General features: G+C 47.7%; 1 protein-coding gene across 2 annotated transcripts in view; it reads right to left on the bottom strand.

Moving 5' to 3' along the window:
• Positions 1-5,810: 5,810 nt before the first annotated feature.
• Positions 5,811-25,721, bottom strand: part of TTC12 (tetratricopeptide repeat domain 12) — a 36,501-nt gene continuing 16,590 nt past the window's right edge. Inside the window, exons 7-21 of one of the 2 annotated variants that reach the window (XM_049778679.1) lie at positions 23,420-23,491; positions 20,461-20,521; positions 19,811-19,999; positions 18,409-18,478; positions 17,370-17,458; positions 15,508-15,676; positions 12,839-12,931; positions 12,453-12,513; positions 11,551-11,688; positions 10,955-11,053; positions 10,550-10,618; positions 8,915-9,016; positions 7,669-7,768; positions 6,600-6,825; positions 5,811-5,966 (exon numbers count right to left, since the gene is read on the bottom strand). In XM_049778679.1, coding sequence (XP_049634636.1) covers positions 5,894-5,966; positions 6,600-6,825; positions 7,669-7,768; positions 8,915-9,016; positions 10,550-10,618; positions 10,955-11,053; positions 11,551-11,688; positions 12,453-12,513; positions 12,839-12,931; positions 15,508-15,676; positions 17,370-17,458; positions 18,409-18,478; positions 19,811-19,999; positions 20,461-20,521; positions 23,420-23,491 — 1,611 coding nt within the window. In that variant the 3' untranslated portion in view covers positions 5,811-5,893. Of the gene's footprint in view, positions 5,967-6,599; positions 6,826-7,668; positions 7,769-8,914; positions 9,017-10,549; positions 10,619-10,954; positions 11,054-11,550; positions 11,689-12,452; positions 12,514-12,838; positions 12,932-15,507; positions 15,677-17,369; positions 17,459-18,408; positions 18,479-19,810; positions 20,000-20,460; positions 20,522-23,419; positions 23,510-25,721 lie in introns of both variants that reach the window. The other variant, XM_049778678.1, reaches the window with a different exon arrangement.

A 25,721-nucleotide genomic window follows, 5' to 3' on the forward strand; every position in this document is an offset into this window, starting at 1 on the left:
GGAAGAGCTTTTGATAAAAACCCTCTGAGGATCAAAAGTCAGAAACAGAAGCCTTGTGTTTCACAAAGTAACATTTTCTTGTCCAGATCAGTCACTGGTTCCCTGTGGGCATGGGTGCTGGGGTTGGGTCTATATAGATATCAGAAATAAATGTCCCAAGAATCCTGTTAACTTCCGCAGTTTAGAAGACTTGTATGCCTCTGACCTGTAGGTGTTGCTCTCTCAAAGCTTCTTGGGCCACAGAGCCCCCTGGAGTCCAAGAGAACTACTATCATCTATCTATCTATCTATCTATCTATCTATCTATCTATCTATCTATCTATCTATCTATCTATCTATCTATCTATCTATCTATCTATCTATCTATCTATCTATCTATCTATCTATCTATCTATCTATCTATCTACCTACCTACCTACCTACCTACCTACCTACCTATCTATCTATCTATCTATCTATCTATCTATCTATCTATCTATCTATCTATCTATCTATCTATCTATCTATCTATCTATCATCTCTATCTTTATCTATCTATCTATCTATCTATCTATCTATCTATCTATCTATCCATCCATCCATCATCTATATAACCTATCCATCCATCCATCCATCCATCCATCCATCCATCCATCCATCCATCCATCCATCCATCCATCTATATGCCGTCCCAGGCATCGTGCTTCTAACTCTCAGGTAGACAGGTCTGATGAAGCAGGATAGTAGCAGCAGAGTAATAATACACAGCAGTCAGAAAAGATATTCATTGGAGTCAACTCGCTTTATTCCTCACAGCTTTTCTCTGCCATGTCTTTACTGACCTCTCCCAGCACCGTCCTGCCTATGCCACCTGCTTTTCATAGAGCTGCGTCTCTAGCCCCTAGGCAGACTTCTTTTATTATCCAGAACCCCACTCACCAGGGTGGGGGAAGGCCTTGAAATCAAGGTACACTTTTAGGTACCAAGAGGTCAGGGAAACAGGAAGTTGGGGGAACGATTACAATAAAGCAGCAGGAATTGAGGGGAAATAATCTATGACTGTGAGAATGTTGGGGTCCTATTATCTGAGGACAAGCATCTATGCCCTTCCTTGAGGCCAAGAAACAGGCTGTGTGAGTCAGATTGTGGGCCTGGGGAAGGAGCTCACCTGGAATGCAGCTCTGCTTAAGTAATAGCCATTTGGGGCTGGAGAGATAGCATGGAAATAAGGTGTTTGCCTTGCCTGCAGAAGGACAGTGGTTCGAATCCTGTGGTCCCCCAAGCCTGCCAGGAGCAATTTCTGAGCGTAGAACCAGGAGGAACCCCTGAGTGCTGCCGGTGTGACCCCAAAAAACAAAAACAAAAACAAAACAAACAGAAAAAGTAATAGCTAGTTCTGGAAGCACTGCAGAAATAGGAAGAGACTGATTCCAGGCCTTTCATTTTCTTTATTTTTTAAAGTTTGCTTTTCTGTTTAGTAAAGTTCTTCCTCACCTTTTATTAAAAAATATTTTAAATTATTTTATAAGGAGTGGGAATTGGTCAGAGAACTTTAGGATGCTAAAAGAAGCAAAGAAATGTTTGATTTTTCATTCTTTGACTTAGGTAGGTATAGAAGACAATTATTTTTTTGTTTAGTTTTGGGACCTCACCCAGTGGTGCTCAGGGCTTACTCTTAGCAAACACTCAGGTGGGCTCAGGGAATCGTATGTGATTCAAGGGACTGAATCTCAATGAGCTACTTGCAATTCAAGTACTCTACTTGCTATATGATTTCTCCTACCATTTAGAAATTTGATGGTTATGGGAATCAAACCCATGTCTCCAGGATGTAAGGCATGCACTTACCACTGAGACACATCCCTGACCCACTGCAGGTGGCTCCTGGACTATCTTGGTCCACCCTGTATGCTCTCAGTTCTTGACATATAGGAGGGAACCTATGTAATATCAGAAGGAAGGAAGGAAGGAAAGAAGGAAGGAAGGAAGGAGGGAAGGAAGGAGGGAAGGGAGGAGGGAAGGGAGGAATGATAGAAGGAAGGAAGAGATGGAGGGAAGGAAGGAATGATAGAAGGAAGGAAGGGATGGAGGGAGGTAGGAAGGAAGGAAGAATGAAAGAAGGAAGGAAGGATGGAAGGGAGGGAAGGAGGAAGAAAGGGAGGGAGGGAGGGAAAGGTCTGGTCCAGGCTAACCCCTCCCACATTTCCTCTAGTCCCTGTGGGTTCTTCCTTTTTTTCTTCAACTCTTAGTGTTCTCTCTCTCTCTCTCTCTCTCTCTCTCTATATATATATATATATATATAAATCTGTATTTAAGGATCATGATTACAAGCATGATTGTAGTTGGGTTTCAGCCATAAACAGAACACCCCCCCCTTCACCAGTGCAACATTTCCACCACCAATGCCTCCCTTCTTCCTTCCCAACCCTTGCCTGTATTTGAGACAGGCATTCTAGTTCTCTCACTCATTAAGATAGTCATGATAGTTGTTTGTGTAGTTACTCCTTTTTTTAGTTTCCTCTGTACTCCAGGACCAGGCAGCTAAGACAACTAACTAACCTCCTTGAAAATAAAGTTTCTGAGACTACCCACGGGGAGGGAGATGGCCCAGAAATCCCATCTCCCTCTTCTAGATAGACTCCTAACCACTGATGATGCTGAGTGCATATTTTCATAAATATAGTCAATGAAGTTTTCCAAGCACAGGCGTCTCTAGATAAGATAAAAAATTGATGACAAGCTTTCAGGGACCAAACCTAGGAAAGTCCCCATGTTCTGAGTTGGTGCCCAGTTTCTCTGTGCTCATCAGCCTGCCTTGTCTCATACAGTCATCGTCTAAGATGTTCTTATTGGCAGCAAAATGTGCCCTTTTCATGCAGCTGGTGTGTAGATTCCCCTGACTTGAACCTGGCTCAACTCTTACTAAGGTGTGTGGTCTCCAGGGGGCTTTATGGCCCAAGAAGCTTTGGTGAGTGACACCTATAGGTAGAGGCCTCTTTTCCAAGACAGGACACAAGTGATGTAGGTGCCCAGGGCATTGTCACACTTCTTCAACCTCCAGGGAGTGTAAGGGCACTGAACTGAGACTGAAGGGAGCAGCAATTTGACCATGAATCACTCAGCAGGATTTGAAGCCTATGACTGAATGACAGCTTTGGAAACTGAACCCATAGAAAGTTGTGAGCTCAATCCATTTTCATTAGGAGAAACTTCAGGATGATGTAGTCTCTTTGGGAATGACAATTTCTCCTTTTTTTGGGATGTGTGTATGTATATGCTGGGGTCAGCATTTGGGTAGTGGGGGGCTTGGGCCATACATGGTTACATACAAGAACACTGGTTCTGTGATTAGTAGTGACCCCAGTGGTGCTTGGGGGAACGTATGTGGTGCTGAGGATTGGCCCAGGTTGGCAGCATGTCTGGCAAGTGTCTAACCCCCTGGCCTGTCTCTCTGGCACCATCTTTCTTGGCTGGAACAAGAACAATGTGTTCTGGCAACTACCAAAAACCATTTCTACCAGTAAGAGGAAGGCTGTCATTTAAATGTCCTTGACTGAGGCTATGTCTGACTTCCTGACAGACCCAGGGCTCTCTGCATGTTCCCACCTGAGGGGGGCTGGCCAGATATGAAATCTGAGCATCTGTGCATGCTCAGCCAGTCCTTCTCTTCTGTGTCCCCAGATCCAAAGGGAAAGAAAGGTAATCCTGTGCAGCGGGGAGACTTAAGCTGCAATCTATCAGGCTGCTAACGGCTTAGCAAGGCTTTCTGATAAAACCTTTAAGTGGTTAGAATTTCATTTTCCTCTTCATGCTCCTAGAGCAAGGGAGGACTGGCTGCCTCGCTCTGCTAGTGCTAGAGCAGGAGTGAAAGGCAGTGAGGTGTCTGGGCCACAGGAAGTGAGGTCTGAGGTCAGAGTTTTCTGAGGTCAGAAAACTCTTTGGGCAAAATCTGAGGCCAAAGTCCCAGGCGATCCTGAGCATGACTTCCCTTTCCTCAGGGATTCTGGACAAGATACCAAATCTCTGGGCCTCCTTCCTTTGTTTCAAATAGGATATAAAAACACCTACCTGAGGGGCCAGCATTAGTAATAAACAAGCCAGAGACTGAAAGCCCTTTGACGGAGTTGAAAGTACTTTAAAGTGCTGCCCTGGGGAGTCCTCTGTTTACCTCCTTCAGGAGATAGACTTGGGGCTCAGGGCACTGCTTAGAAACCCCAGATTGTCTAAGGGGGAGCTTTGGCCCACATCTACTCAGGAGAAGCATAAGAGGGGGACTGTCCTCTTTCAAGATATTTGGGGACTGGGGTTTAGAAGCCAGAATAGAAAATGTCACACCTGAGTGGGAAGCCACAGTCACAACTGGTGAGGGTGAGGCCCAACAGATGCCTTCCGCAAGCCTCTTTCCTGAGCATGAAACTAGTCAGTGCCTCTGCATGTGGCTAATTCCCTGGTCTTACCCTCTCTCAGAAAAGTCTTTCAGCCCTTTCCCCCTGCATTTTAAAGTCTCAGCTGCAGAGGCACTGAGAGAACTCTGCCATGACAGGATGATGGAACGTGATGTACATTATGACTGGACTTGAGGGCATTGGGGTGGAGCATGGGCTGCCCAGGGCTACAGGGAAAGGGGACTTGCAGGAGGGACCCTGGCTGATCCTCCATAGGGTGCTTGACCCTGTGGGTTTCAGTTTCCACATCTTTTAGGGAGAATAATAGCTCTGACTATTAGAATCTGAAACCTAATGAGCAAGTTACCTGCTAGCTTTATGAGGTGGAGGATGTGAGGATGTGTGAGGTTTAAAGAGAGGGAAGATGTTTGTGGATTTTTTTTTTAAAGCGAGGTGCCAGTATGAATGGGAACAAGCACAATGTCTACAGATAAGTATTGGAGAGTATAAGAGGATGTAAGTGGGACACCACCACTCAAATCCTCCTCCTACTTTCATGTCAAACCAAGGAGAAAGGGAGCCTGGTAGGGATAGAAGAGAGAATTTCTCTAAGCCAACTTCAAGGCTTGGGGGAGATCACACTAATGGGTAAATGTGCAAAGGCCAGGTGGAATTTGATCAATATTTGAGGATTAACAGCAGAGAAATCTTTTCATTTATGCCGGGAGTGCATAAATCATGGCTCCTGTTCAGACTTAGTAGTGGAAGGAGTTTCAATCCAAGAAAGGCTGGTGCTCTGTCAGCAGAACTTTAGCAAACACAGAGATGCTCTGCTCTGATGGTCCCTCCTCACCCAAATGCCCCTCAAGCTGCACCTACTTGCTTGCCAGCCAGCCAAGGGACTTGCGCTTACAAGGTGCCTGAGGATGAAAGTGGTGTTTAAGAGGATTATTCTTGTGCCCAGTGCGGGATGGCTTAGACGATGGGATGAGTGGCGACAATAGCAATGAGGTATTAGAATCCAGCCAGAGCCTCCTCCTCTGCTTATTTCTCTAGGAGAGTGCAGCAGCCTCTTCTAATCCTGCTAAAGTGCATCTCAGCACTCGGCTCTCCTGGCTCCATCCACAGCCCTTGGAGCATCATCCTCCACTGTCCTCAGCAGCCAGACCTTGGCTTCTGTAAGGCATGGCCCCTTCCTGTATTACCTATAAGCAGGAAAGCCTCGTTTCCCTTTCCCCCTTCCAATCCTCATCAAACCTCTGGAAGGAACCCATCTGGAGGGCAGGGATGTGCAGAAGGCATGAGGGGGAGTGAGGAGGACAGAGGGGCATGTGTGGGTATGAGTGGGTATAGGGAAGGCTTGAAGGGTCTTGGGTGGGTAGAAGGGCACTGCCCAGGAAGTCTCCTGGTTGACTCTGGAAAGCAACATGCCACCCCAAGGCTGCCAAAAGGTCTTTATTAGGACAGGGGTCTCCCAGAGCTCACATCCATGTGCTCACACGACCCTGCAGGCCCCATGATTCTCAAGCTCACTCACTGATGTGTTTGGTGACAGAATTGAGGATCTCTAGCCCGTGATGCTCTCTCATGTGAGCAGCGAACCTGTGGTGAGAGAACACAGATTCCAGGCTCTGGCGCCTGCTCTCCCCACTTGTTCCCAAATGGGACTGGGGAGGCCTGAGGCCCACAAAACACTGCAACTTCTTCAAGGCAGCAGAGCCCCCCTCCCCCGCACAGCATGAGCTGCAGGGTTGCTGTGAACCCCTCATGGAACTCTGTGGACTACGTGGAAGGGGGTTTGATCTGCTCCTTCAGAGAAATCAGACCAAACCCCAAAGGGCTGAGATGCCACTCGGACCCACACTGTCCCTCAGGAAGTGCATTCTCACTGCCTGAAGGGACAGGGCCAGGCCAGCCTTGCCTCCAGGACAGAGGAGTCACCTCCCAGGTGGGCATCAGCAAGGAGGGCGCTAGTCTGGGCCCAGCAGAACTCTGGCTGAGGGAAAGGCATGCCTGGCCATCCTCTGCTCTGTCCTGAGAGGTGTCCCCTGCCTGGACACTGTCCTGTCCCTTCCTTCCTGAATATGTCCTCAAGAGTAGGGTGGAAGTGGAGGAGGCAGGCAGGGCTGAGGAGCCAGTGGGATGGGGAAATACACAGAATGAGCCTCAGCTAGGGCGGTTGGTGCCCAGCTCCCTTAGGGGTAAGCACACAAGATTCCCCCTGCCACCACCTACCTGGGCTCAGCTGTGCACAGTTTCCCCAGGGCGATGCCTGCGTTCAGCTGCACGGCCGTCTTGGCCGAGTCGTTGCCCACGAGCCTCAGTAAGGCCCGAACCACGTCTGTTTTTAGCAGGCTGGATGCCGCCTGTGGCACCTCCATGCAATTGCCCAGGCACAGGGCCGCATTGCCTGCCAGGAGCTCGTCCTCTGAGTCAAGCAGCTTCATTAAGATGCCCAGCTCTACAGAAGACAGGGTGGGGGGCAAGCCTGGTCCCTCCTATCAGATGCACGTGTGTGTGTGTGTGTGTGTGTGTGTGTGTTATGTGTTATGTGTTAGGTGAACCCCCATTGGGAGAAGATAACTTCTTTATTAAGAACCAGGAAGGGTTTCAGTATCCCTCAACTCAACCCTGCCCCAGAGATCTCTGGTGTCCCCAAGCCCAGAGCAAAGTCTCTGGGGTGTGGCACAACTCACATAAACTTGGTGGCCCTCCCTGGGTGTTCATGACCACCAGCCCCATTGAGTACATGGCCAGACTTTGACAGTCCTAATTTCATGGTGCCCCCTCAACCCATGATACCTCCAGGGTGTTGGAGAAGGGAGTAGACTAGCAAGCACCTCAGCTGTGCCCTAGATGACAGTGGGGCCTCGGAGAGTGCATTCAGCCCCAGAAACAGGCAGACATCTCTCTCAGGAGGGCAGTGTTCTGAGATGCATCCAGCTGAAAGTGTGCCCTACTCTGAGCCTTTTCCAGCCTAGACATTGACAGTGCCACATCCCAAGGCCCCAGAGTGAGCAACTTTGGGGACAGGAAGCTGCCAGCCACCTGTGTGATTGTGGTGCCCCAGTTCATCAGACTTATTCTTCACCCTCCATCATGGTCTGATGAAATCATGCTTAGTTTGTTTTTATTTTTGTGCCACACTTGGCAATGCTCAGAGGTCATTCTGGACTCTGCTCACAGGAATTACTCCTGCCAGGCTTGGGAAACCATATGAGATGCTGGTGATCAAACCCGAGTTGGCTATGTACAAGGCGAGAGCCCCTTCACAGTACTGTGTCTCGGTCCCCCCATTACTCACTTTTGTCCAGATGCAGCAGCTCTTCCCGTGCTTCATGGTGAGTGTTGGTGCAGATGGCGAGGGTCTTTATGGCATAATGTGATGCCGTTTGGCCACCTACCTAGAGAATAGAAGGGAAGAAGAAGAATAAAATTAGGCCCACGATTGTTTGTGGCTGGAGACCAGAAGAAAGCAAGAAATGGCCCTGATGGCTGGGTAGTCCATGTGCTGAGCACTCTGCTGAGCATGTCAGGCACCTCTTGGGGTAGGTCTGGTTCCCAGTTTTGGGAGCTGCTGTCACTCACATTCTCCAATGCAGCCCAAACCAGAAAGAAATGTTGTCCTGTGATATATATCCTCTGGAGTAATGAAGCCCTGAGTGAGGGGCTGAGGAGAGAATGATGCCATCGACTGGCAGAGCTGATGAAAGGGGAAAAGGAGTCCCTCCTTTGTCATTTCACCATCTGAGAGGGCCTAGCTTGATGAGGTCCTCAAAGTGACAGGCCTGCACCCAGCATGCAGGAGCCTGGACCATTCTATGAGACAGCAATGACAGAATGAAATTCCACTTGTGGCTCTCCGAATCAAACTCAGCACATAGGCTTCCCAACAAGCAGTGTGTGCATTCCTTTGGCAGGCTCTGCGGGCTGGTGTGAGTCATACAGAGTGAGGGCAGATCCTGTGTGAGCGAGTAGTCTTAACAGAGACCTGCCAACCTGTCCTTAATGGCCCCAGAAGACCCCGCTTCCTGCCCCCATCCCAGTCTGGGGCTCTGTGAAAGACCCCACTTCCTGCCTCTGGAGTGGTGCTATAACAGTAATAGGGGCTGAGACGGGTCTCGTTGACTCTCATGTTCCTTTGTTCAGAGCGTAGGGATGAGCTGTGCCACCTGTGGGGTAACTCGGGTCCTGCTTCTCTCACTCGTGCCCTCCCGAGCACCTTCACACGCAGCTGGGGAAACACTGTGAGCAGAAAGCCAGAACTTCAACACTGCCAGCTGAAGTGCTACAGTGGATGAGGCACAGGGACGCAGGGGAGAACAATAGTCTTATCTGCTCACGGGCTTCTGCTGTGGCCATTATGTGCCACTCAACTCTGTTCCTGTCCATGTGGACAGGCAGGGTGTAATCCCTGTCAGGAAAGGTCAGTGGTCACCAGTGGTGAAAGGGCAGCACATTAAGCAACTAAAGCGCTCAGTAGTTCTGTCCCCTGGAGCACAGGGCACTCCAGCATACCCAAGAGGCTGTGAGCCCGGAAGCAACATTACCTTTAGGAACTTGACCATTTTCTTCACCACGCCTGCCTTGATGGCCTCCTCCACAAGGTGCCGAGAGGAAGGCAGCGTCCGGCTCAGAAGCCCAGCAGCTCTCTGTGGGGAGCAGAAAGTAAAGGAGCTGCTCGGACATGCCTGTCTAGAAATGCCAGGGCCCCTTCCCAGTGCACAAGGTGTTTGCAGAGGCAGTAACCAGCATTAGTGCTGAAAGCAGAATGTACACTTTGAGTAATTCTCTTTTATTTTATTTTATTTTTTTGTTTTGTTTTGGGGCCCATACCTGGCAGTAAGTACTCAGGGCTTCCTTTTTGCTCTAAGCTCAGGAATCACCTCTGGTGGGGGTTGGGGAACCATGGGAGTTCTGGGGAATCAAACCCGGTGGCATGTACAAGACAAGCACCTGCCCGCTATACTATCTCTGGCACTGCAGCTTTATTTATTTTTTGGTTTTTGAGCTAATCCTGAGCTCAGGCATCCAGAAACAGTAGTGCTACCACTCTAGAGGTCTATGGGCCAACACATGATATGGACAGATACTTGTAGCTCTGAAACAACTGTAGGTCGTGCGAGGAAACCTAAAGGCCTAGAACCCGTTTCCAGAACCCAGGTTAAATGTGAGTGCTCCTATGTCTTACCAGACACCAGGAGTTGTGTGGGCTTGCTAGCTGCCAGCAGGGGGCGCTGGGTCTGTTCAGAACCTTTGTCCCAAATGTGCCTGGCCTGCCATCCTCAGAGAGCTCCCAGCCAGCCCTGCTCTGGACGCAATGTTCATTCTTCCTCTGGGCTTTGGAGCCCATATAGAATAGGAGGAAAAGTTGGGGCCATCCCTGTTGTGAGCAAAGAGCCCAATCCCAGGCTGTTGGACAATAGCCTCTTGAATCCAATGACTATTTTCCTCCTGGTACACTGTGCTGAGTATAGGCCTCTTTTGACTTTCTTATCCAAATGTCAGAGGCAGAAGTAAAGTTCTTCCAGCATGGATCTCCAAGGAGGCTAAAGCCCTGACATATAAGCAAACCCTGAGATCCCTGGCTTCCACATCTGAGGTTGGACTTTCTGACTATGTGACAGGAGAGTCTAGATAAAGTCACTTGTCTTGCCCAGAATGCACATGGACAAATGAGACAGATTTTAGTCCATGAACTATTATTAACCACAGAGAAAAAAAGGTCCTTGACTCAGGTTCCTGCATTCGGGTCCACATAGGGCTAAGTGTCTTGTTTGTGGAAAGGGAGGAGGGAGAGGGGACTCACAGGTCCCCTGGCACTGTTTTCATATCTCAGGGCATTGACCTGAAGAGGAAATCTGTACTGTACTCCAGAGTCAGTAGATCCAGAAAAATAACATGTATTGGGAGGATAAAAACAAAAGAAGAATTACGAGGGGCTGGAGCAATAGTATGGTTGGGGGGGAAGGAAGACATTTGCCTTGCATGTATCTGACATGGGTTGATCCCTGTCACCTCATATGGACCCTGAACCAGCTAGTGATTCTTGAGTGTAGAGATAGAAGTAATCTGAGCACTGCTTGGTGTGGCCCCAAAACAAAAAAACAAACAAGCAAACCCCCAAACAAGAGTACAATGATAGAAAGAATAACCATTTCTGCATTTTATGGGGAGAAATTTACCGTCAGGATCCCCCCATCCTGGCTATCCAGTAGACAGAAACATTTCCTGTTGACCTCCTTGGCCCAGACCTATGTGGGGAGAGGTAGGATGACATGCTGGAACAATCTATGGAGCCTCCAAGCACCCCAACACCACTGAATTCACCTGTCTCATGGCCTAACTCTGTCCCAAGTTCCCTTCCAGAACCTTCTTCTCAAGCCTCTACCCATCTACTTCCTCTCACCAGCAGGGCAATCCCTCCCAACTATGATGCCAAGTACAGGCTCCTTAGCCCTCAGTTTTTTGAACACATGGCTATGATGGAAAGATAGACCCATTTCACCCTCAGTGCCTGTCCCACTGCTGTCTTCTTCCCCACTGCCACTGTGAGCCCACATGCTTGAGAGCAAATACTGTCCTGCTACCTCAGAGACAAAGGGGGTCTGAAGACACAAGTTCATCATGAAGCCCAGGAGCGTATAGATGACATCTCTGAATGACTCCATGTCTTCTTCACATCTAGTCTTGGGAGACAAACCAAGGGAAATTATGACCTTTCAGCCCTTCAGCTTTCTGTGGCCATTTCAACCCTTTGATAATGGCCTCAGCATCACCCACACCAGCTCAGAGGTTGGCATCAAGCCTTTGCGTGATGTTGGAAGGTTAGAGCCCCGTTTCATGAGTGTTACTGCAGAAGACTTGTCAGCATATGGGGGTCTGTGTTCTGTGACTGGGAGGGTCTGGCCCTGTGTGAATGGAGAGTAGTAAGCTTTGAAAACTGGTGGTCCCACCAAAGTTACCCAAAAATTCACCAAGCCACTTCTGGGTAGATGAGACTTAATCTAATGGAATCTTCAGGTTAGTCACCCAGAAAAGTCTATGGTTATGAGATGAAGAAGCTGCTGGGTCCAGTGCCCTCAGAATCAGACTTGCTGGATATTAGGACCTATTGGGACATCCTAGGTTGGATATGCCTCCAGAAAAGATAACAGACCAACTCTAAATAGACACATGAAATTACCCAGAGGCCCAAGCAGGCATCTCTGAGTTCCTCAGAGGTCGCTAGATCTCCCTGAATGGCTGCATCCACACTAAGGTTTGCCATGACAGCCACACACTGGTAGAGAGCTGAAGGGCTGGTCATCTTAGGGTCTCGTCTCTGAAAGGGAAGTAAGAAGAAGTGGTAAATATGCAGAGATCAGGCAGGTGAGGTGAGTGCAATATTGGAGGCCTCCCTTGCTCTGTACCACCCCAGGGACCAAGACAGCATCAAGCCACACTGGGATGTCCCAAAAGCCAGGCAGGTATAAGCATGGAGACACACAGAGGGCTCAACCACAAAATGAGGTGTCTCAAATGGGGAGGCCAAGGGTTCAATCTCAGGGAACCATCAATCAGCTTGGAGAAGTCAGATAAGAGCCTTCCCTTCTCAGGGCTCCCATTGTACCCTGGCAAAACACTCATTTGAGCGCCTTTGGTAAAGTCCCTGGAGATGTCTGTGGCTTGCTGAGGACAGGGTCCCAGTCCCTGTACACTTTTCTAGGAGGGCCCTCCCTTCACTCCTTTATGTGTTTCTCATGTGAGCTCCAACCACCACACACTGTTCTGACAGGGTCTACTTTCCTGAAGGAAATAAGGCTGCCCATGGCACTCAGAGATGGACGCAGAATCAGGAGATGAAGCAGCCCTCCTGCTATATTCAGTACAGTCCACATCCAGCTTTGCTGCCCGAGTAACATACCATCCACATACTGTCTCCACCTACTTCAAGGTGGCCACTGAGTAACAGAACTGTGTCAGTTCCAGCTGTGGTTAGAGGATTAATCCACCTGAGCAACTACAGATGTGGTGGGGTGTCAATCACAGCTCCATGCACACTACTGAGAGTGGCTCCACAAGCGAGGAAGAGGATGAATTGCTCACCAGAACACGCGTGAGTATGGGAAGGACAGCTGGAATGTTGGCCCGGAACCAGACGTGGAATCTAGTGAGAAAACTAGTAGTCAGTTGTGGTTTGTCTACGCATGACACACACTTGCATGTAAATACAGAGTCACAGGGAGCAGAGCAGATGTGGAGACCAGGTGACTGGGAGAGGTGTGTATGAGCCCTTCAGAACCCAGTTTGGGGCTAGAGTGAGAGTACAGTGGGGAGAGCGCTTGACTCGTACATGGTCGATCTGGGTTTGATCCCTGGCATTCCATATGGCTTTCATCCTGCCAGGAGTAATTGCTGAGTGCAGAGCCAGAAATAAGCCCTGAGCATAGCTGCATGTGGCCCAAAAAGCATAATAAAGAAAGAAATGGTACCTTTCCTCCAGAGCCAAGTCAGTGAGCAGTCCCATGGCGGAACTGGCTCTCTTATCTGAGAAGTCCAGGAATGACACCAGAGCTTCCAACAGTCTGAAAAACCCAGAACAATGTCAGAGGGAGTTGCCCTCCACCTGATTTTCAAGAACACTAGGAAGAAATCTGTATCCAGGTGAGAGCTGAGGTGGGGCTCGCCATGCTGTCCCAGGATGCCCCTGGACCAGACCCCCTAACGTCCCTCAGAATCAGAGCATCCCTGAGGAAACAGGTCACCCATTCCATGAATGTCCTGGACAGAAGAGGCTATACCGACCTGCACTTAAGAAATGACTCTAGTTTAGATGGACAGTGGTGAGCATCTAATTTCTGGCTGGGGAGATGGATGCCACTAATCTCTTGGCAACATTTATAGGTCCTCAGGGGCTTCTCACCTGCCCCCACAGCATGGCCCTTTCTAGCCCCCTGCTTTGTGTTGAGAAACTCTACATTCTGTAGAGAGCCACATATCAGGAAATGTTTCCACATCCCAGGAAATGTGCCTTTACCTCAGTTCCAGAACCAGAGCACTAGGCCCTGATGAGAGGAAAGGTAAAGGATAGACAAGAACACCACACGGGTGTGTGGTCACACACAGAAACACAGGTTTCTGACAGCAGCCAAGCTGGTTTGTGGTTGAACTCCACAGAACCTGCTGCTCTGCACTCCTGCCCAATGTTGTAACATGGCCATAACCACTTTGTTCATTAGAGAGTGAGCAGGAGACTTGATTTGGACCAAAGAGAAATCAAAAGCTAAATCTCTGCTAAATGAGACAGGATGGATGATGCTAAACTGTCTGCAAGAGAGATATAGTAGTCTTGTGGGACCATGAGAGTAAGTTCAAGGGCAGGGCAGGTTATGGGTGCTGGTATCTGTAAGCCACAGCCCCATCTTCTGTCCCTTTTATTATGAGAGAAACACAACTCTTCTTGGTTGAGTCTTCTCTATGATGTAGTGGAGGCCATTTTAATGGCACATGCCACCGCACCCTCATGTAAGCTTTGCCCTGGGCTGGTGATACAGAGGGGGTGCTAGGGATCAATCTATTTGCCTGCAAATACATTTCTAGTGAAATAGTAGTAAGGGAGAAGCAGGGAAAGAGATTCCCAACACTGTACACAATGCACAAAGTACTGCTGACCCTGCCGTCTGCCTCCTGTGTGTATCCATGGGAGAATTCTCACACACATTTTCCAAGCAGGGTGATAGTATGCTTCTGTGGGAGAGTCAGGGGTCTGCATGCAGCTCTCTCTTACTTCCCATCTTCTCATCTCATTTCACAGAAAACATAACTGTCTTTTTCTGGTTGAATCAGGGATGAGACACTAAAGAGGAAAGTTGGCATAAAGCCCTATGTGGAAGTTTCTATGACTGTGTAAAGCAGGGAGGTGGAGCTGCATAAGACGATCCTAAATGAGTCTTTCTAAGACACTAGAATAATTTCATAGTGAAACAACACAGTACAATGAGCGCTTGGATAATTATAGCTACATTTACTCCAAGAGACCCAAGCAAACAGAAATTAAAACCATGATGAAGGTGTGGAGGAAATGATTACAGAGCCATCTGAAATGTGTAATGTGCTTATAAGGACTGAACAAAGTTAACAATCCATCTGCCAGGGTGGTTGAAATCATGGAGTGTGTGCTGTGAGCTTTTTCCTGTGATCCTTGGAAGAGAGCTATGACTGAAAGGGGGGTTCAGGACACCCAGATAAACTTCAGAACCACCTTGTCCTTAGAAACAGCTCAGCTCAGAACCACACGAGACAGGTGCTTATGGCCCAGTAGGATCCCAGAAAGATGCAACAGAGTTTCAGATATGGCTCCTTCCCTGCTTGGGAAGGAGCTGGAAACTGAGACTTGACTGACGGCTGGGGAAGTTCTCTTCATTACGGTTTTCGATTAGGCATGAAGCATTCTAGAGCATGCTATGATTAGTGCTTCTGTTTCCATCACATTGAGTCTGTGCTAAGATGCCACCTTTTTGTTAAGGTGGGGAAAATTGAAATTTCAGATGTTTGACTAACCATCTTTGGATTGTTGGAATTGAGATGGCTCATAATTTTTAAGTTAAATCTACTTAGGAGAGAGACACATTCTCTCTCTTATTGCCTTAAGCTTGTGCAGACCACAGATGAGCTATATTCATCTACATTCTCCCTTGCTCCAAAGAGAGAGGGGGGGAGAGAGAGAGAGAGAGGAGAGAGAGAGAGATAAAGAGAGAGCTGCCTGAAGAGGAATGAGAAAAATATGAGAAAAGGTCATACTTGGCTAAAGGATGGAGTCGGATATAGAAGGAAATGACTCATACGAATGCCTGGTTCACACTGGGATATAGCATTATTAACACAGCGCTATGCCAATGTGTAAGGCTGGGTTGATCTGCTTTAGGAGGTGCTGCCCTGGCCACTATTTAGGGGGTATCTAAAATGATAGTTAAGGAGAAGGGTGCTGTCCATGGTGCTGAGTTTGAAGTGGTACTTGTCCTAGAACTTTCCTTTGTAAGGTTCCTGGTTTTGGTCCTCAGCACAGGCTGCGAGCATTGCTCATAGCAGAGTCGTAATGGGGAAGGGGGTGACAGGCATGGGGGAGCCTGAGGCTGCAGAGAAGAAACCTGCAGGGCCTTACCGAGCGAGGTCAAGGTGGTTGACGATCAGGATCCGCCCGTTCTCAGTCTCAGCAAGCTGCAGCAACAGGGTCAGGCTCTGCTCCTGGATGGAGCCCACCGAGGAGTCCAGGAGGGAAGGCAGCAATTTGCCTGTGTAGGGGCTTGTCACAAGCAGTCTCTGGTTCTCCTCTACAAAAGACCCAGATGGTGTCTGCCTTGTGTACCTGGCGAGGCCACTCTGGCTCTACTGGGCCTATGGGAAGCAGAGGGTTTTTCCAGCCACTGGAGAAGCAGGACATAAACTCAGGAACTTCAGGAGTCTGAAGGGTAGTGGACTATCCTAGACCTGCCTGAACCCACCTGGACTCACCTTCACCAAGCAATTCAAGCCTGTGCTGCCCTTTCCTCCTTGGTGAGGATATGGAGGGACCAAACCAATAGTGATAGTTAAGGATTAGATGAGTTAATAGTGATCAGCTAAGAACACAGGCCCCATGCTTATGTGAAGTAATCTCATTATAACTGTCAAAGGCCCCTGCTGGAAAATGGAAAGAAAGGCTTAGAGCCATCCTAATGTGGGTGGTCCATAGGCCATTGCTAGAAGGTTCCTGCTAGTCCACAAACTGGACTGGTGCAGATCCATCTGAATCAGTGTCTGTCAGCAGTCTGCAGACCAGTGCTGTCCATCGGGGTACATAGGTAGAAAATCTCCATCTATCACCTGCATCCCAGCTGCTGGTTTGTGGTGTGGTGCCACAGGGGAGCTGCAGAGCTAGGGATGAGCTGGCCTGCAGGTCTACAGAGCCACCCCCAAATTCTGTCCCTGGGAGATTACACTGGAGTGAGCATAATGTCCTTCAGAAAACAGGCCACTACTCTGCTTTTTTGAACTCCTGATGCTTCTTCATTACTAAAGGAAGGGGGTGGGGGATGAAGAAGTCCTTAGTGACATTCAGCATTTTCCATTTCTTTTTTTGTTTGTTTTTGGGTCACACCTGGCAGTGCTCAGGGGTTACTACTGGCTCTATGCTCTGAAATCACTCCTGGGGGGGGGCAGAGAGATAGCATAGCGGCGTTTGCCTTGCAAGCAGACGACCCAGGACCTATGGTGGTTAGTTCGAATCTCGGCGTCCCATATGGTCCCTGTGCCTGCCAGGAGCTATTTCTGAACAGACAGCCAGGAGTAACCCCTGAGCACCTCTGGGTGTGGCCCAAAAACAAAAACAAAAACAAGAAAAAAGAAATCACTGCTGGCAGGCTGGGATGCCAGGATTCGAACCACTGTCCTTCTGCATGCAAGGCAAATGGCCTACCTCCATGCTATCTCTCTGGCCTCACATTTTTCATTTCTTGGGCTGCACTGGCAAGCTCCAGGGTGGGCTCTCCAAGGAGCTCAAATATTAAACAAAACCCTAGAGTGATCCCATTTTCAGTACTTATGGCTAAGGTGGGACCTTTTCTTTGGGAAAACACTTTTATTTAAACTAAGGTTACCAACAGAACAAGAAAGGCATGACTAGATGAAGGAAGCCACAGCACAGCAGTATTTTCATGAGGCAGACAAAACCCCAAAGCGTCTTGCTGCTCCAATCTGATGCCTGGAGCAGGGTTCCGAGAAGGAAGCAGGGTTGATCACCAAGCTCATGACAGGACTGTGAAGACTGTCCATTCTCATGCACCAACAGAACAAATTTGAAAGTATCTGCTGCCCTCCTTCCTCATACTACCAAAACCCTGCCTGCTGGGCCAGCAGCTCTGTGGCCTCAGACACAACTGTACACTGGGTTTCATGCCTGCGGCCTGCGTGGGGCAGAGTGCGGAGAATTGCTAGGGGTTCCTGCATGACCAGCACAAAACAGTGATCTGGGGCAACCAGTCTTACCATTGCCGTGTGTCACTGCCTGCCAGAGCCTGAGCACGGACATGCACAAGGTTTCCTCTGCGGCATCTTTCTCTGCTGTGGAAAAGCACCTAGAAGGGAGCAGGGAAAGCAGAATCAGTTTGTTAGAGCAGAATTAGTTTGACTCTTCTTCTCATTGGTTTTATTTTATCCTTCATATAAAAGCACCGAACTACAGCTCAGGGTACCATGGCCAGGGTGGGGAGCAAGAAAGCTGGGACCACACAGAGGGAGGTGGTGAGCTAGGGCGAAGACTCTTTCTAAAATTCATGAATCATGGGGAGCAGCAGATGGTGCAGGGCCACCTCACACAGGTTCCAACCCACCTCAACATCCTGAGCTGAAGTGAGCCCAAAACACCCAGGTGGTGTTTGCCTTGTGTACCCAGCAAGGCCACTCTGGCTCTACCAGGCCCATGGGAAGCAGAGGGCTTCTCTAGCCACTGGAGAAGCAGGACATAGACTCAGGAACCAGGAGTCTGAAGGGCAGTGGACTAGCCTAGACCTGCCTGAATCCACTTGGACCCACCTTCACCAAGCAATTCAAGACGAAATACAGATTAAAAGAAAATTAACACCTAGCACCTGGGACTCTCTTGAGAGGAAACATGGACAGGGACCCAGCTGATCTCATCTCCTGAAAAATATAAGGAATCAGAGGAGCAAGAAGGGCATTTCTCCTACTCAAGAGGCCTGGGAACTCGCTGGTCTTTGTTCTCCCATCAACTGTGGACTAAGCCCAACACTCTGAGGCTCAAAGCTTGGGTAGAAAGAGCAAAAAGATAATACAGTGGCTAAGAGCCTGTATAGGACCTGCTAAGCAAAAATTAGGAGTAAGTCCTGAGCACTGCAGGGAGTGATTCCAGAGTACCACCAAGTATGAAGCAATTGTTTCCAAATAAAAGCTTGAGAGGTGAGCATGTGGCAACCCACATTATTCAAGGACCACCAGGATTGACAGAGGATGGTACAAAGGGGCAGTCTTGCCTAGGGCCAGGGCCTGCTCTTACAACTTTGCTTACCTTCTTATGATCAAATTCTCATCAATGACTTGGAATCCGTGGTGTGTCCGGAACAGAGTCTGCTCAATGCCTGAAACGAATCCACACCAACTATTTTAGATTCCTGAGCTATCTGACCCATGCCACATATCCAGTTGATGACAAGAAATGCCCATGGGGAATGTCCAGGCCACTACATCAAGAGTTTGGGGGAGAGGGGCTGGAGAGATAGCATGGAGGTAGGGAGTTTGCTTTGCATGCAAAAGGATGGTTCAAATCCCGGCATCCCATATGGTCCTCAGAGTCTGCAAGGAGCGATTTCTGAGCATAGAGCCAGGAGTAACCCCTGAACACTACCGGGTGTGACCCAAAAGGCAAAAAAAAAAAAGTTTGGGGGAGAAAGCAGCACCTGCTTTCCAAAGCTGTCACCTGCCACTTGGGCACCCAGTGAGGGCCAGTCCATTCTGAGAGCAGAGCTGTGTAATAACTCTGTAATAACCCTTTAATGGCCCCTCTAATAACTCATCAATAACTCATCATTTTGTACTTTTTTTGGGCCCAACTCAGCAGTGCTCAAGGCTTACTCCCAACTCTAAACTGCTACCCGCTATTACTTCTGGTACCCATCACTATGTATATTAAGCGTCTCCAGGAGCTTACGTAACCTCCAAGAAGAACTGACATATCCATCTGTTCTTAAATATTTATCCTGAAGCCATTTCTAGATTCTAGAGAAGGAACTGTAATGTCCAGGAACCTACTGATGTGTTGTTTGACACCTTCACTGTGAACTAAAGTCAAGTCCAAGGCTTGATCTATTTGTACAATCAACATTCTGTCACTGCACAACAGACATGGCATCTGTCCTGGCACCAGGGCACCAAGACAACAGGACAGTTTTGACGAGGAGGAGGAAACCCAATGTGTGCCCTGACATCACTTTCATGGTCTGCAAAGAGCAAGTGGATAAGTGCAGGTTTGGGGGAGCAAGTGCCATGCTTCATATAATCTAGCTAGTTATATAGTGTGAGGTTGTGGTGTGGTGTGTGTGTTTATGTAATATAAATATATAAGGTAGGACTGAAAGTGTCATGTCTGTGTGAAGACAATGTGATAAAGACATATGGTGTGAGCATGAGCATGTGTTGTCTGCGTGTGTGTTGTATGGAAACACATATGGTCTGAGTAGGGTTGTATGTGTGATTTATGGAATGGATTCAGCCTGTACATTTGTATGCTGTGTGTGTTTAGGCTCTAGCCAGAGGACCAAGTGGGTTGGGATATCTTTCCCAGCCACCCTCTATGTTCTGCCATTATGTGTGTCAGGAAGTGACAAAGGAACTCTTTGCCTCACAAGGGCAGACCTCTTGGCTCTGTGCCTTCCAAATGACAATACTCCTTGCCACATACATGGCTGACTTACAATCCTTCATCAATTCAGTCAGGATTTCAATGCCCCCTGCATAAAACAAGGGCATCTGATCTGGCTTAGAAAGCGACTCTAGGAGAGCCTTGGTGGAAACAGCTGCATTCTTCCCTGAATCCAGATGTTCTTGGGCTTCCTTCTCTTGAAGCTCAGCTTTCTCCTGAAGACCTACTTGTCTTAGGCAATCTAATAATACCAGAAGGAAAAGAAGCAAATAAAATCAAAGCCAAACCTCACAATCAAGATGTCCATACAATGAGGGTTTTTTGTTTTTGTTTTGAGGATGGAAGACTGAAAAGCACTAAAGAATTAGCACAACCGAAAGTCCTTCAACAAGGAAGTTTTCAGGAATAGGGGACCATCTGCTCATAAGTAAGGGTCTTACTCCATGCTGGGGTATCAGAGACATCTCCCCTGCTGGGCAGGCTCCAAGGGAGAGTGGAGTGAAGGGAAAAAGGCAAAGATCTGAGCCTGAGAACAGAAGGTTGAGGAGCAGGGGTCGGGGGAGTAGCTAAGGAGCAGGGTTGACTGTGCCAGCAGGATGGCTGCTCTGTGCCTAAGTGCAGAGCAGGTACAGAAGCACCTGGAGGTGGAGCCCACAGAGGGGGTGAACTTCAGACAAAGGCTACCAGCAGGAACATTCTCACCTTTCACCTCTCTCTGCAGCTCGGGGTTTATTTCTAAGATCTTCTGAAAACACTCTCTAGACTGGAAGGAAAAGAAAGTCGGGGGTCATGGTGATTATAGGAAAGACACTGGCATCACAGAGCATGGTTGCTTCATTATTTCCTCCTAACTCAGTACTGCCAGTCCAAGTAAGTAATCCAGTGTCCCTACAATTCCACGCTGGCCTTTGGTTCTGTGGGGCAGCAGATCTTGTTTCAAGGTTTCTTTTTTCTTTTTCTTTCTCTCTTTTCTTTCTTTATTTCTTAATAGCAATGGTCAGAGATAGGTGGAGAAGATGAAAAAAGTCAGTGCTAAATGCATGTGGATTCTGTCTGGCTGGGCTAGGTATGACTGTATTGTAAAAGCAAAATTTAGATTTGATAAAATTTAGATTCTGAGTGGGAATGGAAGGCTCTTGGTCAGATATGTCTGCAGGGAGTAATAAATAAATGAAGCGAGAGGCATCTCTGACAGAAATTTGGGGATTTGGGAAAACAGACAGAGGAGGGAGGAGAGAGAAGAGCAATGAGGAAACAAGAGGAGAAGGGAGAGGAAAAAGAGAAAAAGGAGAGGAGGGGAGAGAAGGGATTTGAAAAAAGAGGAGAGTGGGGTGGAGGGGCAGGCAGAGGCTTTCATAGAGGAGATGAAATTTCTATTCTGCTGAATAGAAAGTTTCTGAGCTCAGATTCTTGTCCCAGAATTTGTGGCAGTTCCTCAGTCTTTAGGCCTATCAGGAATTGCCTGTAGCTCAGCCTGAGAAACAATGTAGGAAAACATTATTCTCAGGCATCCTGAAGGCTCAGGGCTCTTCCAGAAGACGGACAAACACAGGAACCAAAGGAAAAGTCCATGAGACAGAGAAGAGTATCACAGGAGATATTGAAAGCAAACAAGGCAACTTCTATAGAACAAATGTGGCCCCTACGCAGCTGAGAGCTGAAACCTGACCTGGAAGGGGATTATCAGGGTGCAACACTCATGGAAGAATGAGGCCCTTAGTAAACTGACCCCCACCTCTGGCTTGGACCCTGAAAGGCAAGTCAGACACAGCATGCACTGGTGCTTTGATCAGGGACTTCCCACCCTCCAGAACTTCGAGGAATGAATGTTTATTTTTTAGGCCACTGATCTTATAACAGGCTGAATGGATTTAGACAGTAATCCCCAATCTCCAACTTCTTTTGAACCTTAGGTGTAACTTATCAGCAATTCCTATTGGCATCACCATCAGTATATATTCAGGGCCCACCCAGAGATGCCAAATGTAGTGACCTGCAACTTAGACCCAGGGTGTGTGTGTGTGTGTGTGTGTGTGTGTGTGTGTGTGTGTGTGTGTGTGTGTATTGCTCCCATATTAACCTGGACAACCCAACCCTGACTTCTAGCCTCTACTTTTTATACTTAGGGCAGTTGACAGTTACAGTAGGGTTGTAACCCAGGAGGGTTGTCTCAGCCCAATTGCTATTATGGGGAAGCATCATCACCCCCTCAAAGGTACATTAACTAATTCCCTAAAATACATCAACAAAATCTCATCCCTTTCATGCCCATTAGCACTACCCTGGTTTAACATGTCAACATTACGTCATTTAACATGTCAACATAACTGCCTGCTTTCTGATTCTGGGTTCTTTTCTTACTATGCCAGTGCATTTTCTTGATTCAGAAGTTGGAGTTATCCTCTAAATATAAAACTTTAACTGGATGCTTTCACTCCTTTAAGCAAAACCCTCTACTGCTCCCAGCTGACTCAAAGTAAAAGTCTAAAACCTTTTAGCCATTATATAGATGTATCTTGCAGACATCATGCTCTGTCAAAGAAGCTGGACACAGAAGACCACATGGATATGACTCCATTCAGTGAAGCCTTCAGAACAGAGAAACATGTAATTGGTGATGAGTAGTTTCAGAGGAATGAATCGGAAGTAATTGCTAAAGGATAGAGATTGGTTTTGGAAAATGACAGAAATATTCTAAATTTGATTGTGTTAATGTCACTGTGGCTTCAACTCTGAATATATGAAGAACCACTGAAGCACATAAGATAAGGGAATTATATCTTAATGACATGTGAGGAAAATAGAGGCCTTTAAAATAGTTCCCATTTGTATCTTGTTTTCCATTGGTCCTGCTTTCCCATTGCCTTTCACCTGGCTCTTTCCCCTCCTCTTGTGGGGAGGGGTTTTGTTTTGATCTGAGTAAATGGAAGTCAGGAGACCTTAGTGGAGAGCTGCCATCTAGGCTTGTGGTTCTACTTTGTGGAGCTTGCAGTATGAGTTTCTTGCCTGCTAAAACCTTCAGATCTATGTGGATTATTTATTGTGGGGAATTGCTTCCTGCCCAGTGTCTCTTGTCCAACCCGGAATGGGGGCATGGAGTTCCCTATTCCCCTCTGAGGATTGTGAAATGCTCAATCTGCTGTACAGCAATTAAACTGTTATTAGCAATATGTAATATCTATGTGTACATATGGTTCTTTGGAGTGATAAGACTACAACAAGATAACAATAAGATTACAATAAGATAACAGATGGATTTCATCTGCTTTTTTGGTTGTTTTCTGGGTCACACAGGAATCCTCAGAAGTTAGTTACTCTTAGCTCTACACTCAGGGATTACTACGGATGGTGCTCAGGGAAGCCAGGGATTGAACCTGGGTTGACTGAGTGCAAGGCAAGAGCCTTACTTGCTGTACTCTCACTCTGGGCACCTCAATTTTGCCTTTTTGCTTTTTTCTTTCTCGTGGCTGGTAAAAGACATGGCAAAAGGAATTCCTACAGCATGAGGAGAGAAGGTCAACATCCTCAGTTTTGAGACCTTAGTAATTCTTAGTTCTTAGTAGTGGATTAATGCCCTTTCCATCTGGAGGGTTGTGGTGGTTCTCCAAGGCGATCTGACATGGCTCTGAGGTGAAACTCACCACTCACACTGAGAACTCACCTGACTGTAGTTCTTCAGATTCATGTGGGCTTTCCCCATGTGGAAATATGCTTTTGTGCACTTCTCATCACACTGCATAAAAGAGAATGGCTGATCAGATATCTCAGAAGATTGGAACTCATTAGTCTCTCTCCTCAATGCCCGGCTAACAGAGTTCTCGGGACAGCGACTTGAGTTGACAATGAAAACTTTTCTGTATGCCTGTGACCAAGCTAATTGATGCCAAAAAGGAGCTTGGATGCATGAAAACGCTCTGTATCCAATTAATTAATGATCCTTGCCAGTTTTCATTTCCACTTAATGAGACCCAAATCAGGAAACAAACTAGAAACCCTTACTCCACAAGAGCTCTTGACCTTGGCTACATATTTAGAATCACATCCGATGCTGGGGAGAGTCCTGACCTAAACCTTTTAAATCACACTCGGGAGCGGACACTTCCTAAGCCCCCTGGCTGACAGAAGTGGACTTATTTGAGAGCCACTAGCTTATCAGAAGAAAGAGATTGACTCTGGGTAAATAGCTGAGGTCACTGTTATATCTTAGTGATCTTGAAGTTGCTACTTTGAAATGAAAGCAGAACATGTATACTGGAAACGTAGGCTCAGGAGGGATGCTTTAGTCAAAAGGCTCTGCCTTTGCACAGGGGTTCTGCTCCTACCTGCCCTGATACAACTCCAGAGGGAACATTTTGGCACAGAGACATAAACTATCCTTTAAGACATCTGTAGGATTTAACTCAACCCCCCTTTTGAGCCACCTTCAACAGTGTTCAGGGCTCATTCCTGGTTCTTTCCTGGTTCTTCACATATGGGTCACTTCTGGCAGGGTTTGGGGGACCAGATGGGAGTGCCTGGGATCAAACCCAGGACAACTGTATGCAAAGCAAGTGCCCTGCCTGCTGTACTAGCTCTCTGGCCCCAAACTCAATCTCTTTTATGTGCAAGGCACTGTGCTGGGTTAGATGCCCATTGGGTAGATCAGAGATTATGAGCATAAACTCAGGAATCTGATGGGTCCTGCAGAACGCCAGGCCTCCCTCTCCACATGTTCTGATGCGCTTGTTGAAGATGTTCCAGCATCTCTCAGGCTGCCCTTGAGGAGAAAATGCAGGTAACCAGAGGCAATGGAGATATTGTCAAAGGCGCTGCTGCTGCTGCTACAGCAATGTAATTCACCTTGAGCCAAATAGAGCTTTTAAATTTTTCTTTTAAAAAAGCTAAATAATAATAGAAGAGGAAGCAATAACTGTTATACTTGGAAGGGTCTTTTTATAGATGCCTTTTTTGTGAGTGTCATGTCCTGATTCGCTGCCGAGGGAAGGGTTAGCAACAATCTCTAAGAGTACATTATGTGCTTTTACCCTTACCTAGTGCTGGGCGCTAAGCTTGATGGTTCCTGTGAATTTTCTCCAAGATATCTTATGAAAAGGATTTGACTTTGGAAGGCTCTATTCTGCGCAGCAGAGACACCTATTACCCCCATTTTTATGGTGGAGGAAACCAGATGTTCAAGGGTTAAGTGGAATGGATGCTAAGTTGGAAGTATTCAAAATCTAGCCCTTTGACTCCAGGTTTCAAAGGTTTAAATATTTCATACAGCCTTCTATGGGAAAGCATTTTCTCTTCAGGAAAGACCAGAGCTGAGAAGGAAAGTCACCATGGGGAACTATGGTCGGAAACTAGGAGTGTGCAGAGGAAAAGGCTGTGAGCTGATATTGAGAGATATTAGAGAAGAGAGGCCAGACTGAGCAAAGCCAAGAGCAGGGGGGACCTCAGTGTGCGGTACAGTGCCAGGTTGGGGAGCACATCAAGTCTAGGGGGCTGAGCTGGACAGTGACTGGAGGGGCCTGGGTGCCAGGCCAGAGAAGCGATGCATGACATACAGAGCAAATCTGGTCTGGGGAACAGCATGCAGAGCTGACTATGAGGGGGAAAGGCAGGGAATATGAGAAAAGGCCCAGACCACCCCTTCAAAGCTGGCATCCTGGTGGCAGGCAGTTGGTCTGCAGGATGGTACAGGTACCAGAGTTATGCCTGAGAAAGAACTGGCCAGTATTGGCAGACAATGCATGGTAAGAGAGAAGGAAGCAGAGGGCAGAACCAAAAATGAGGTATTTACATGCCTGGAAACATCATGTGTGCAAAATGAGAAGGGAAGGCAGTGGGGACAGATGAAGGACCTTCCAGACCTAGAGACACTCAAATTCAGCCCAGAATGCAGCCCAGCTTATCAGACAGAAGCCAGCAGTAGACAGCAGAAATGCAGCCCAGGGTGCTGAGCCTCTGATAGAGACGGGAGG

Source organism: Suncus etruscus, chromosome 8, assembly GCF_024139225.1.
Source record: "Suncus etruscus isolate mSunEtr1 chromosome 8, mSunEtr1.pri.cur, whole genome shotgun sequence".
NCBI classification, from domain to species: Eukaryota; Metazoa; Chordata; class Mammalia; order Eulipotyphla; family Soricidae; genus Suncus; species Suncus etruscus.